Below are 15,932 nucleotides of genomic sequence, written 5' to 3'. Positions count from 1 at the left end.
GAGGGGTTTGGGGTGGTTTATATATAGAATAATAGGGACCCGGGAGTGAGTTACAGACTGGAATCTAATCGAGGGGTTCAGGGTGGTTTATATATAGAATAACAGATACCCGGGAGTGAGATATAGACGGGAATCTAATCGAGGTGTTCGGGGTGGTTTATATATAGAACAGATACACGGGAGTGAGTTATGAACTGGAATCTAATCGAGGGGTTCGGGGTGGTTTATATATAGAATAACAGATACCCGGGAGAGAGTTACAGAAGGGAATCTAATCGAGGGGTTCGAGCAGTTTATAGATAGAATAACAGATACCCGGGAGTGAGTTACAGACTGGAATCTAATCGGGGGGTTCAGGGTGGTTTATATATAGAATAACAGATACCCGGGAGAGAGTTACAGACTGGAATCTAATCGAAGGGTTTCAGGGTGGTTTATATATAGAATAACAGATACCCGGGTGTGAGTTACAGACTGAAATCTAATCGATGGGTTAGGGGTGGTTTATATATAGAATAACAGATACCCGGGCGTGAGTTACAGACTGGAATCTAATCGAGGGGTTCGCGGTGGTTTATATATAGAATAACAGATTCCCGGGAGCGAGTTACAGACTGGAATCTAATCGAGGGGTTCGGGGTGGTTTATATATAGAATAACGGATACCCGGGAGTGAGTTACAGACTGGAATCTAATCGAGGGGTTCGGAGTGGTTTATATACAGAATAACAGATACCCGGGAGTGAGTTACAGACTGGAATCTAATCGAGGGGTTCGAGGTGGTATATATAGAATAACAGATACCCGGGAGTGAGTTACAGACTGGAATCTAATCGAGGGGTTCGGGGTGGTTTATATACAGAATAACAGATACCCGGGAGTGAGTTACAGACTGGAATCTAATCGAGGGGTTCGGGGTGGTTTATATATAGAATAACAGAAACCCGGGAGTGAGTTACAGACTGGAATCTAATCGAGGGGTTCGGGGTGGTTTATATATGGAATAACAGATACCCGGGAGTGAGTTACAGACTGGAATCTAATCGAGGGGTTCGAGGTGGTTTATATATAGAATAACAGATACCCGGGAGTGAGTTACAGACTGGAATCTAATCGCGGGGTTCGGGGTGGTTTATATATAGAATAACAGGTACCCGGGAGTGAGTTACAGACTAGAATCTAATCGAGGGGTTCGGGGTGGTTTATATATAGAATAACAGATACCCGGGAGTGAGTTACAGACTGGAATCTAATCGAGGGGTTCTGGGTGGTTTACATTTAGAATAACAGATACACGGGAGTGAGTTACAGACTGGAATCTAATCGAGGGGTTCGGGGTGGTTTATATATTGAATAACAGATACCCGGGAGTGAGTTACACACCGGAATCTAATCGAGAGGTTCGGGGTGGTTTATATATAGAATAACAGATACCCGGGAGTGAGTTACAGACTGGAATCTAATCGAGGGGTTCGGGGTGGATAATATATAGAATAACAGTTACCCAGGAGTGAGTTACAGACTGGATCTAATCGAGGGGTTCAGGGTGGTATATATATAGAATAACAGATACCCGGGAGTGAGTTACAGACTGGAATCTAATCGAGGGGTTCAGGGTGGTTTATATATAGAATAACAGATACCCGGAAGTGAGTTACAGACTGGAATCTAATCAAGGGGTTCGGAGTGGTTTATACATAGAATAACAGATACCCGGGAGTGAGTTACAGACTGGAATATAATCGAGGGTTCAGGGTGGTTTATATATATATATATATATATATATATATAGAATAACAGATACCCGGGTGTGAGTTACAGACTGGAATCGAATCGCGGGGTTCGGGGTGGTTTATATATAGAATAACAGATACCTGGGAGTGAGTGACAGACTGGAATCTAATCGAGAGGTTCAGGGTGGTTAATATATAGAATAACAGAGACCCGGGAGTGAGTTACAGACTGGAATCTAATCGAGGGGTTCGGGTTGGTTTATATATAGAATAACAGATACCCTGGAGTGAGTTACAGACTGGAATCTAATCGAGGGGTTCGGGGTGGTTTATATATAGAATAACAGAGACCCGAGAGTGAATTACAGACTAGAATCTAATCGAGGGGTTTGGGGTGGTTTATATATAGAATAACAGATACCCGGGAGTGAGTTACAGACTGGAATCTAATCGAGGTGTTCAGAGTGGTTTATATATAGATTAACAGATACCCGGGAGTGAGTTACAGACTGGAATCTAATCGAGGGGTTCGGGGTGGTTTATATATAGAATAACAGATACCCGGGTGTGAGTTACAGACTGAAATCTAATCGATGGGTTCGGGGTGGTTTATATACAGAATAACAGATACCCGGGAGTGGGTTACAGACTGGAATCTGATCAAGGGGTTTGGGGTGGTTTACATATAGAATAACAGGGACCCGGGAGTGAGTTACAGACTGGAATCTAATCGAGGGGTTCAGGGTGGTTTATATATAGAATAACAGATACCCGGGAGTGAGTTACAGACTGGAATCTAATCGAGGGGTTCAGGGTGGTTTATATATAGAATAACAGATACCCGGGAGAGAGTTACAGAAGGGAATCTAATCGAGGGGTTCGAGCAGTTTATAGATAGAATAACAGATACCCGGGAGTGAGTTACAGACTGGAATCTAATCGGGGGGTTCAGGGTGGTTTATATATAGAATAACAGATACCCGGGAGAGAGTTACAGACTGGAATCTAATCGAAGGGTTTCAGGGTGGTTTATATATAGAATAACAGATACCCGGGTGTGAGTTACAGACTGAAATCTAATCGATGGGTTCGGGGTGGTTTATATATAGAATAACAGATACCCGGGCGTTAGTTACAGACTGGAATCTAATCAAGGGGTTCGGGGTGGTTTATATATAGAATAACAGATTCCAGGGAGCGAGTTACAGACTGGAATCTAATCGAGGGGTTCGGGGTGGTTTATATATAGAATAACAGATACCCGGGAGTGAGTTACAGACTGGAATCTAATCGAGGGGTTCAGGGTGGTTTATATATAGAATAACAGATACCCGGGAGTGAGTTACAGACTGAAATCTAATCGATGGGTTCGGGGTGGTTTATATATAGAATAACAGATACCCGGGCGTTAGTTACAGACTGGAATCTAATCAAGGGGTTCGGGGTGGTTTATATATAGAATAACAGATACCCGGGAGTGAGTTACAGACTGGAATCTAATCGAGGGGTTTGGGGTGGTTTACATATAGAATAATAGATACCCGGGAGTTAGTTATAGACTGGAATCTAATTGAGGGGTTCAGGGTGGTTGATATAGAGAGTAACAGATACCCGGGAGTGAGTTACAGACTGGAACCTAATCGAGGGGTTCGGGATGGTTTATATACAGAACACCAGATACCCGGGATTGAGTTACAGACTGGAATCTAATCGAGGGTTTTCTGGTGGTTTATATATAGAATAACAGATACCCGGGAGTGAGTTACAGACTGGAATCTAATCGAGTGGTTCGGGGTGGTTTATATATAGAATAACAGATACCCGGGAGTGAGTTAGACTGGAATCTAATCGAGGGGTTCAGCGTGGTTTATATATAGAACAGATACCCGGGAGTGAGATACAGACGGGAATCTAATCGAGGTGTTCGGGGTGGTTTATATATAGAATAACAGATGCCCGGGAGTGAGTTACAGACTGGAATCTAATCGAGGTGTTCAGGGTGGTTTATATATAGAACAGATACCCGGGAGTGAGTTATGAACTGGAATCTAATCGAGGGGTTCAGGGTGGTTTATATATAGAATAACAGATACCCGGGAGAGAGTTACAGACGGGAATCTAATCGAGGGGTTCGAGCAGTTTATAGATAGAATAACAGATACCCGGGAGTGAGTTACAGACTGGAATCTAATCGGGGGGTTCAGGGTGGTTTATATATAGAATAACAGATACCCGGGAGAGAGTTACAGACTGGAATCTAATCGAAGGGTTTCAGGGTGGTTTATATATAGAATGACAGATACCCGGGTGTGAGTTACAGACTGAAATCTAATCGATGGGTTCGGGGTGGTTTATATATAGAATAACAGATACCCGGGCGTGAGTTACAGACTGGAATCTAATCGAGGGGTTCGGGGTGGTTTATTTATCGAATAAAAGATACCCGGGAGTGAGTTCCAGACTGGAATCTATTTGAGGGGTTCGGGGTGGTTTATATATCGAATAAAAGATACCCGGGTGTGAGTTACAGGCTGGAATCTAATCGAGGGGTTCGGAGTGGTTTATATATAGAATAACAGATACCCGGGAGAGAGTTACAGACTGGAATCTAACCGAGGGGTTTGTGGTGGTTTATATATCGAATAAGATACACGGGAGTGAGTTACTGACTGGAATCTAATCGAGGGGTTCGGGTTGGTTTATATATAGAATAACAGATACCCGGGAGTGAGTGACAGACTGGAATCTAATCGAGGGGTTCGGAGTGGTTTATATATAGAATAACAGATACCCGGGAGTGAGTTACAGACTGGAATCTAACCGAGGGGTTCTGGGTGGTTTATATATAGAATAACAGATACCCGGGAATGAGTTACAGACTGGAATCTAATCGAGGGGCTTGGGGTGGTTTATATATAGAATAACAGATACCCGGGAGTGAGTTACTGACTGGAATCTAACCGAGGGGTTCTTGGTGGTTTATATATAGAATAACAGATACCCAAGAATGAGTTACAGACTGGAATCTAATCGAGGGGCTTGGGGTGGTTTATATATAGAACAACAGATACCCGGGAGTGAGTTACAGACTGGAATCTAACCGAGGGGTTCGGGGTGGTTTATATATAGAATAACAGATACCCGGGAGTGAGTTAGACTGGAATCTAATCGAGGGTTTCAGGGTGGTTTATATATAGAACAGATACCCGGGAGTGAGATACAGACTGGAATCTAATCGAGGGGTTTGGGGTGGTTTATATATAGAATAATAGGGACCCGGGAGTGAGTTACAGACTGGAATCTAATCGAGGGGTTCAGGGTGGTTTATATATAGAATAACAGATACCCGGGAGTGAGATATAGACGGGAATCTAATCGAGGTGTTCGGGGTGGTTTATATATAGAACAGATACACGGGAGTGAGTTATGAACTGGAATCTAATCGAGGGGTTCGGGGTGGTTTATATATAGAATAACAGATACCCGGGAGAGAGTTACAGAAGGGAATCTAATCGAGGGGTTCGAGCAGTTTATAGATAGAATAACAGATACCCGGGAGTGAGTTACAGACTGGAATCTAATCGGGGGGTTCAGGGTGGTTTATATATAGAATAACAGATACCCGGGAGAGAGTTACAGACTGGAATCTAATCGAAGGGTTTCAGGGTGGTTTATATATAGAATAACAGATACCCGGGTGTGAGTTACAGACTGAAATCTAATCGATGGGTTAGGGGTGGTTTATATATAGAATAACAGATACCCGGGCGTGAGTTACAGACTGGAATCTAATCGAGGGGTTCGGGGTGGTTTATATATAGAATAACAGATTCCCGGGAGCGAGTTACAGACTGGAATCTAATCGAGGGGTTCGGGGTGGTTTATATATAGAATAACGGATACCCGGGAGTGAGTTACAGACTGGAATCTAATAGAGGGGTTCGGAGTGGTTTATATACAGAATAACAGATACCCGGGAGTGAGTTACAGACTGGAATCTAATCGAGGGGTTCGAGGTGGTATATATAGAATAACAGATACCCGGGAGTGAGTTACAGACTGGAATCTAATCGAGGGGTTCGGGGTGGTTTATATACAGAATAACAGATACCCGGGAGTGAGTTACAGACTGGAATCTAATCGAGGGGTTCGGGGTGGTTTATATATAGAATAACAGAAACCCGGGAGTGAGTTACAGACTGGAATCTAATCGAGGGGTTCGGGGTGGTTTATATATGGAATAACAGATACCCGGGAGTGAGTTACAGACTGGAATCTAATCGAGGGGTTCGAGGTGGTTTATATATAGAATAACAGATACCCGGGAGTGAGTTACAGACTGGAATCTAATCGCGGGGTTCGGGGTGGTTTATATATAGAATAACAGGTACCCGGGAGTGAGTTACAGACTAGAATCTAATCGAGGGGTTCGGGGTGGTTTATATATAGAATAACAGATACCCGGGAGTGAGTTACAGACTGGAATCTAATCGAGGGGTTCTGGGTGGTTTACATTTAGAATAACAGATACACGGGAGTGAGTTACAGACTGGAATCTAATCGAGGGGTTCGGGGTGGTTTATATATTGAATAACAGATACCCGGGAGTGAGTTACACACCGGAATCTAATCGAGAGGTTCGGGGTGGTTTATATATAGAATAACAGATACCCGGGAGTGAGTTACAGACTGGAATCTAATCGAGGGGTTCGGGGTGGATAATATATAGAATAACAGTTACCCAGGAGTGAGTTACAGACTGGATCTAATCGAGGGGTTCAGGGTGGTATATATATAGAATAACAGATACCCGGGAGTGAGTTACAGACTGGAATCTAATCGAGGGGTTCAGGGTGGTTTATATATAGAATAACAGATACCCGGAAGTGAGTTACAGACTGGAATCTAATCAAGGGGTTCGGAGTGGTTTATACATAGAATAACAGATACCCGGGAGTGAGTTACAGACTGGAATCTAATCGAGGGTTCAGGGTGGTTTATATATATATATATATATATATATAGAATAACAGATACCCGGGTGTGAGTTACAGACTGGAATCGAATCGCGGGGTTCGGGGTGGTTTATATATAGAATAACAGATACCTGGGAGTGAGTGACAGACTGGAATCTAATCGAGAGGTTCAGGGTGGTTAATATATAGAATAACAGAGACCCGGGAGTGAGTTACAGACTGGAATCTAATCGAGGGGTTCGGGTTGGTTTATATATAGAATAACAGATACCCTGGAGTGAGTTACAGACTGGAATCTAATCGAGGGGTTCGGGGTGGTTTATATATAGAATAACAGAGACCCGAGAGTGAATTACAGACTAGAATCTAATCGAGGGGTTTGGGGTGGTTTATATATAGAATAACAGATACCCGGGAGTGAGTTACAGACTGGAATCTAATCGAGGTGTTCAGAGTGGTTTATATATAGATTAACAGATACCCGGGAGTGAGTTACAGACTGGAATCTAATCGAGGGGTTCGGGGTGGTTTATATATAGAATAACAGATACCCGGGTGTGAGTTACAGACTGAAATCTAATCGATGGGTTCGGGGTGGTTTATATACAGAATAACAGATACCCGGGAGTGGGTTACAGACTGGAATCTGATCAAGGGGTTTGGGGTGGTTTACATATAGAATAACAGGGACCCGGGAGTGAGTTACAGACTGGAATCTAATCGAGGGGTTCAGGGTGGTTTATATATAGAATAACAGATACCCGGGAGTGAGTTACAGACTGGAATCTAATCGAGGGGTTCAGGGTGGTTTATATATAGAATAACAGATACCCGGGAGAGAGTTACAGAAGGGAATCTAATCGAGGGGTTCGAGCAGTTTATAGATAGAATAACAGATACCCGGGAGTGAGTTACAGACTGGAATCTAATCGGGGGGTTCAGGGTGGTTTATATATAGAATAACAGATACCCGGGAGAGAGTTACAGACTGGAATCTAATCGAAGGGTTTCAGGGTGGTTTATATATAGAATAACAGATACCCGGGTGTGAGTTACAGACTGAAATCTAATCGATGGGTTCGGGGTGGTTTATATATAGAATAACAGATACCCGGGCGTTAGTTACAGACTGGAATCTAATCAAGGGGTTCGGGGTGGTTTATATATAGAATAACAGATTCCCGGGAGCGAGTTACAGACTGGAATCTAATCGAGGGGTTCGGGGTGGTTTATATATAGAATAACAGATACCCGGGAGTGAGTTACAGACTGGAATCTAATCGAGGGGTTCAGGGTGGTTTATATATAGAATAACAGATACCCGGGAGTGAGTTACAGACTGGAATCTAATCGAGGGGTTCGGGGTGGTTTATATATAGAATAACAGATACCCGGGAGTGAGTTACAGACTGGAATCTAATCGAGGGGTTAGGGGGTTTATGTATAGAATAACATACCCGGGAGTGAGTTACAGACTGGAATCTGATCGAGGGGTTCGGGGTGGTTTATATATGGAATAACAGATACCCGGGAGTGAGTTACAGACTTGAATCTAATCGAGGGGTTCGGGGTGATTTATATATTGAATAACAGATACCCGGGAGTGAGTTACAGACTGGAATCTAATCGAGGGGTTTGGGGTGGTTTATATATTGAATAACAGATACCCGGGAGTGAGTTACACACCGGAATCTAATCGAGAGGTTCGGGGTGGTTTATATATAGAATAACAGATACCCGGGAGTGAGTTACAGACTGGAATCTAATCGAGGGGTTCGGGGTGGATAATATATAGAATAACAGTTACCCAGGAGTGAGTTACAGACTGGATCTAATCGAGGGGTTCAGGGTGGTTTATATATAGAATAACAGATACCCGGGTGTGAGTTACAGACTGGAATCGAATCGCGGGGTTCGGGGTGGTTTATATATAGAATAACAGATACCTGGGAGTGAGTGACAGACTGGAATCTAATCGAGAGGTTCAGGGTGGTTAATATATAGAATAACAGAGACCCGGGAGTGAGTTACAGACTGGAATCTAATCGAGGGGTTCGGGGTGGTTTATATATAGGATAACAGAGACCCGAGAGTGAATTACAGACTAGAATCTAATCGAGGGGTTTGGGGTGGTTTATATATAGAATAACAGATACCCGGGAGTGAGTTACAGACTGGAATCTAATCGAGGGGTTCAGAGTGGTTTATATATAGAATAACAGATACCCGGGAGTGAGTTACAGACTGGAATCTAATCGAGGGGTTCGGGGTGGTTTATATATAGAATAACAGATACCCGGGAGTGAGTTACAGACTGGAACCTAATCGAGGGGTTCGGGGTGGTTTATACACAGAATAACAGATACCCGGGAGTGAGTTACAGACTGGAATCTGATCAAGGGGTTTGGGGTGGTTTACATATAGAATAACAGGGACCCGGGAGTGAGTTACAGACTGGAATCTAATCGAGGGGTTCAGGGTGGTTTATATATAGAATAACAGATACCCGGGAGTGAGATATAGACGGGAATCTAATCGAGGTGTTCGGGGTGGTTTATATATAGAATAACAGATGCCCGGGAGTGAGTTACAGAGTGGAATCTAATCGAGGGGTTCGAGCAGTTTATAGATAGAATAACAGATACCCGGGAGTGAGTTACAGACTGGAATCTAATCGGGGGGTTCAGGGTGGTTTTTATATAGAATAACAGATACCCGGGAGAGAGTTACAGACTGGAATCTAATCAAAGGGTTTCAGGGTGGTTTATATATAGAATAACAGATACCCGGGTGTGAGTTACAGACTGAAATCTAATCGATGGGTTCGGGGTGGTTTATATATAGAATAACAGATACCCGGGCGTGAGTTACAGACTGGAATCTAATCGAGGGGTTCGGGGTGGTTTATATATAGAATAACAGATTCCCGGGAGCGAGTTACAGACTGGAATCTAATCGAGGGGTTCGGGGTGGTTTATATATAGAATAACAGATACCCGGGAGTGAGTTACAGACTGGAATCTAATCGAGGGGTTCAGGGTGGTTTATATATAGAATAACAGATACCCGGGAGTGAGTTACAGACTGGAATCTAATCGAGGGGTTCGGAGTGGTTTATATACAGAATAACAGATACCCGGGAGTGAGTTACAGACTGGAATCTAATCATGGGGTTCGAGGTAGTATATATAGAATAACAGATACCCGGGAGTGAGTTACAGACTGGAATCTAATCGAGGGGTTCGGGGTGGTTTATATACAGAATAACAGAAACCCGGGAGTGAGTTACAGACTGGAATCTAATCGAGGGGTTTGGAGTGGTTTATATATAGAATAACAGATACCCGGGAGTGAGTTACAGACTGGAATCTAATCGAGGGGTTTGGGGTGGTTTACATATAGAATAATAGATACCCGGGAGTTAGTTACAGACTGGAATCTAATTGAGGGGTTCAGGGTGGTTGATATATAGAGTAACAGATACCCGGGAGTGAGTTACAGACTGGAACCTAATCGAGAGGTTCGGGGTGGTTTATATACAGAACACCAGATACCCGGGATTGAGTTACAGACTGGAATCTAACCGAGGGGTTCTGGGTGGTTTATATATAGAATAACAGATACCCGGGAATGAGTTACAGACTGGAATCTAATCGAGGGGCTTGGGGTGGTTTATATATAGAATAACAGATACCCGGGAGTGAGTTACAGACTGGAATCTAACCGAGGGGTTCTGGGTGGTTTATATATAGAATAACAGATACCCGGGAATGAGTTACAGACTGGAATCTAATCGAGGGGCTTGGGGTGGTTTATATATAGAATAACAGATACCCGGGAGTGAGTTACAGACTGGAATCTAACCGAGGGGTTCGGGGTGGTTTATATACAGAATAACAGATACCCGGGAGTGAGTTGGACTGGAATCTAATCGAGGGGTTCAGGGTGGTTTATATATAGAACAGATACCCGGGAGTGAGATACAGACTGGAATCTAATCGAGGGGTTTGGGGTGGTTTATATATAGAATAACAGGGACCCGGGAGTGAGTTACAGACTGGAATCTAATCGAGGGGTTCAGGGTGGTTTATATATAGAATAACAGATACCCGGGAGTGAGATATAGACGGGAATCTAATCGAGGGGTTCAGGGTGGTTTATATATAGAATAACAGATACCCGGGAGTGAGATATAGACGGGAATCTAATCGAGGTGTTCGGGGTGGTTTATATATAGAATAACAGATACCCGGGAGTGAGTTACAGACTGGAATCTAACCGAGGGGTTCAGGGTGGTTTATATATAGAATAACAGATACCCGGGAGTGAGTTACAGACTGGAATCTGATCGATGGGTTCGGGGTGGTTTATATAGAACAGATACCCGGGAGTGAGTTACAGACTGGAATCTAATCGAGGGGTTAGAGCAGTTTATAGATAGAATAACAGATACCCGGGAGTGAGATACAGACTGGAATCTAATCGAGGGGTTCAGGGTGGTTTATATAGAACAGATACCCGGGAGTGAGTTATGAACTGGAATCTAATCGAGGGGTTCGGGGTGGTTTATATATAGAATAACAGATACCCGGGAGTGAGTTACAGACTGGAATCTAATCGAGGGGTTAGAGCAGTTTATAGATAGAATAACGGATACCCGGGAGTGAGATACAGACTGGAATCTAATCGAGGGGTTCAGGGTGGTTTATATAGAACAGATACCCGGGAGTGAGTTATGAACTGGAATCTAATCGAGGGGTTCGGGGTGGTTTATATATAGAATAACAGATACCCGGGAGTGAGTTACAGACTGGAATCTAATCGAGGGGTTCAGGGTGGTTTATATATAGAATAACAGATACCCGGGAGAGAGTTACAGACGGGAATCTAATCGAGGGGTTCGAGCAGTTTATAGATAGAATAACAGATACCCGGGAGTGAGTTACAGACTGGAATCTAATCGAGGGGTTCAGGGTGGTTTATATATAGAATAACAGATGCCCGGGAGTGAGTTACAGACTGGAATCTAATCGAGGGGTTCGGAGTGGTTTATATATAGAATAAGATACCCGGGTGTGAGTTACAGACTGGAATCTGATCGAGGGGTTCAGGGTGGTTTATATATAGAATAACAGATACCTGGGAGTGAGTTACAGACTGGAATCTAATCGAGGGGTTCGGGGTGGTTTATATATAGAATAACAGATACCCGGGCGGGAGTTACAGACTGGAATCTAATGGAGGTGTCCGGGGTGGTTTATATATAGAATAACAGATACCCGGGCGGGAGTTACAGACTGGAATCTAATGGAGGGGTCCGGGGTGGTTTATATATAGAATAACAGATACCCGGGAGTGAGTTACAGACTGGAATCTAATCGAGGGGTTCAGGGTGGTTTATATATAGAATAACAGATACCCGGGAGTGAGTTACAGACTGGAATCTAATCGAGGGGTTCGGGGTGGTTTATATATAGAATAACAGATACCCGGGAGTGAGTTACAGACTGGAACCTAATCGAGGGGTTTGGGGTGGTTTATATATAGAATAACAGATACCCGGGAGTGAGTTACAGACTGGAACCTAATCGCGGGGTTCAGGGTGGTTTATATATAGAATAACAGATACCCGGGCGGGAGTTACAGACTGGAATCTAATTGAGGGGTTCGGGGTGGTTTATATATAGAATAACAGATACCCGGGAGGGAGTTACAGACTGGAATCTAACCGAGGGGTTCGGTGTGGTTTATATATAGAATAACAGATACCCGGGAGTGAGTTACAGACTGGAATCTAATCGAGGGGTTCAGGGTGGTTTATATATAGAATAACAGATACCCGGGAGTGAGTTACAGACTGGAATCTAATCGCGGGGTTCAGGGTGGTTTATATATAGAATAACAGATACCCAGGAGGGAGTTACAGACTGGAATCTAATCGAGGGGTTTGGGTTGGTTTATATATAGAATAACAGAGACCCGGGAGTGAGATACAGACTGGAATCTAATCGAGGGGTTCGGGGTGGTTTATATATAGAATAACAGATACCCGGGAGTGTGTTACAGACTGGAATCTAATCGAGGGGTTCGGGGTGGTTTATATATAGAATAACAGATACCCGGGAGGGAGTTACAGACTGGAACCTAATCGAGGGGTTTGGGGTGGTTTATATATAGAATAACAGATACCCAGGAGTGAGTTACAGACTGGAATCTAACCGAGGGGTTCGAGGTGGTTTATATATAGAACAACAGATACCCGGGAGTGAGTTACAGACTGGAATCTAATCGAGGGGTTCAGGGTGGTTTATATATAGAATAACAGATACCCGGGAGTGAGTTACAGACTGGAATCTAATCGAGGGGTTTGGGGTGGTTTATATATAGAATAACAGATACCCGAGAGTGAGTTACAGACTGGAATCTAATCGAGGGGTTCGGGGTGGTTTATATATAGAATAACAGATACCCGGGAGTGAGTTACAGACTGGAATCTAATCGACGGGTTCGGGGTGGTTTATATATAGAATAACAGATACCCGGGAGTGAGATACAGACTGGAATCTAATCGCGGGGTTCAGGGTGGTTTATATATAGAATAACAGATACCCAGGAGTGAGTTACAGACTGGAATCTAACCGAGGGGTTCAGGGTGGTTTATATATAGAATAACAGATACCCGGGAGTGAGTTACAGACTGGAGTCTAATCGAGGGGTTCGGGGTGGTTTATATACGGAATAACAGATACCCGGGAGTTACAGACTGGAATCTAATCGAGGGGTTCGGGGTGGTTTATATACGGAATAACTGTGTTGTCTACCTGACCAGCATATCCCGGACTTTGGAAGCTCCTGGGAAGAGGTCCCAAACTTTGCCGTTCATTTTCTCATTGATGATGTAATTGTGACACGTTTTCCAATCTCCCATCTTCATCGCCTTGGAGGCGGCAACTACGTGTTCCCTCATACTCTCTGGCGGACCTGGGGAAAAGCAATTCGCGGCCACATGTGAGAGAATGTGACAGGGAGCGGCAGAGCGTGCAGGGCTGTGAGAGAGAGGCACGCAGAGCGAGAGAGAGGCACGCAGAGCGAGAGAGAGGGACGCAGAGCGAGAGAGGGGCACGCAGAGCGAGAGAGGGGCACGCAGAGCGAGAGAGGGGCACGCAGAGCGAGAGAGGGGCACGCAGAGCGAGAGAGGGGCACGCAGAGCGAGAGAGGGGCACGCAGAGCGAGAGAGGGGCACGCAGAGCGAGAGAGAGGCACGCAGAGCGAGAGAGAGGCACGCAGAGCGAGAGAGAGGCACGCAGAGCGAGAGAGAGGCACGCAGAGCGAGAGAGAGGCACGCAGAGCGAGAGAGAGGCACGCAGAGCGAGAGAGAGGCACGCAGAGCGAGAGAGAGACACGCAGAGCGAGAGAGAGGCACGCAGAGCGTGAGAGAGGCACGCAGAGCGAGAGAGAGGCACGCAGAGCGAGAGAGAGGCACGCAGAGCGAGAGAGGGGCACGCAGAGCGAGAGAGGGGCACGCAGAGCGAGAGAGGGGCACGCAGAGCGAGAGAGAGGCACGCAGAGCGAGAGAGAGGCACGCAGAGCGAGAGAGAGGCACGCAGAGCGAGAGAGAGGCACGCAGAGCGAGAGAGAGGCACGCAGAGCGAGAGAGGGGCACGCAGAGCGAGAGAGGGGCACGCAGAGCGAGAGAGAGGCACGCAGAGCGAGAGAGAGGCACGCAGAGCGAGAGAGGGGCACGCAGAGCCGAGAGAGAGACACGCAGAGCGAGAGAGAGAGACACGCAGAGCGAGAGAGAGAGACACGCAGAGCGAGAGAGAGAGACACGCAGAGCGAGAGAGAGAGAGACACGCAGAGCGAGAGAGAGGCACGCAGAGCGAGAGAGGGGCACGCAGAGCGAGAGAGAGGCACGCAGAGCGAGAGAGGGGCACGCAGAGCCGAGAGAGAGGCACGCAGAGCGAGAGAGGGGCACGCAGAGCGAGAGAGAGGCACGCAGAGCGAGAGAGGGGCACGCAGAGCGAGAGAGGGGCACGCAGAGCCGAGAGAGAGGCACGCAGAGCGAGAGAGGGGCACGCAGAGCGAGAGAGGGGCACGCAGAGCGAGAGAGGGGCACGCAGAGCGAGAGAGAGGCACGCAGAGCGAGAGAGGGGCACGCAGAGCGAGAGAGGGGCACGCAGAGCGAGAGAGAGAGACACGCAGAGCGAGAGAGAGGCACGCAGAGCGAGAGAGAGAGACACGCAGAGCGAGAGAGAGAGACACGCAGAGCGAGAGAGAGAGACACGCAGAGCGAGAGAGACACGCAGAGCGAGAGAGAGAGACACGCAGAGCGAGAGAGAGAGACACGCAGAGCGAGAGAGAGGGGCACGCAGAGCCGAGAGAGAGGCACGCAGAGCGAGAGAGGGGCACGCAGAGCGAGAGAGAGAGACACGCAGAGCGAGAGAGAGGCACGCAGAGCGAGAGAGAGGCACGCAGAGCGAGAGAGAGGCACGCAGAGCGAGAGAGAGGCACGCAGAGCGAGAGAGAGAGACACGCAGAGCGAGAGAGAGGCACGCAGAGCGAGAGAGAGAGACACGCAGAGCCGAGAGAGGGGCACGCAGAGCGAGAGAGAGAGACACGCAGAGCCGAGAGAGGGGCACGCAGAGCGAGAGAGAGGCACGCAGAGCGAGAGAGAGGCACGCAGAGCGAGAGAGAGGCACTCAGAGCGAGAGAGAGACACGCAGAGCGAGAGAGAGGCACGCAGAGCGAGAGAGAGGCACGCAGAGCGAGAGAGAGGCACGCAGAGCGAGAGAGAGGCACGCAGAGCGAGAGAGGGGCACGCAGAGCGAGAGAGAGAGACACGCAGAGCCGAGAGAGAGACACGCAGGGCATAAGCTATGAGGAGCGATTGAATAAACTCGGTTTGTTCTCTCTGGAACGAAGGAGGTTCAGGGGCGACCTGATAGAGGTCTACAAAATTATGAGGGGCATAGACAGAGTGGATAGTCAGAGGCTTTTCCCCAGGGTAGAGGGGTCAATTACTAGGGGGCATAGGTTTAAGGTGAGAGGGGCAAGGTTTAGAGTAGATGTACGAGGCAAGTTTTTTACGCAGAGGGTAGTGGGTGCCTGGAACTCGCTACCGGAGGAGGTAGTGGAAGCAGGGACGATAGGGACATTTAAGGGGCATCTTGACAAATATATGAATAGGATGGGAATAGAAGGATACGGACCCAGGAAGTGTAGA

The 15,932-nt window shown here is 46.3% G+C and overlaps 1 protein-coding gene across 1 annotated transcript in view; it reads right to left on the bottom strand.

Annotated features, from left to right (window-relative positions):
* Positions 1-15,932, bottom strand: part of LOC140406379 (eukaryotic translation initiation factor 3 subunit C-like) — a gene marked incomplete at its 3' end in the record, with an annotated part of 31,531 nt that overhangs the window by 8,850 nt on the left and 6,749 nt on the right. The window contains exon 3 of the mRNA XM_072494467.1: positions 13,531-13,690. Coding sequence (XP_072350568.1) covers positions 13,531-13,690 — 160 coding nt within the window. The remainder of the gene's footprint in view (positions 1-13,530; positions 13,691-15,932) is intronic.

The sequence above is a fragment of the Scyliorhinus torazame genome, unplaced genomic scaffold, assembly GCF_047496885.1.
Source record: "Scyliorhinus torazame isolate Kashiwa2021f unplaced genomic scaffold, sScyTor2.1 scaffold_518, whole genome shotgun sequence".
Lineage (NCBI taxonomy): Eukaryota > Metazoa > Chordata > Chondrichthyes > Carcharhiniformes > Scyliorhinidae > Scyliorhinus > Scyliorhinus torazame.
Note: the sequence above shows the minus strand (reverse complement) of the source record. Positions and strands in the feature narration are given on the sequence as shown.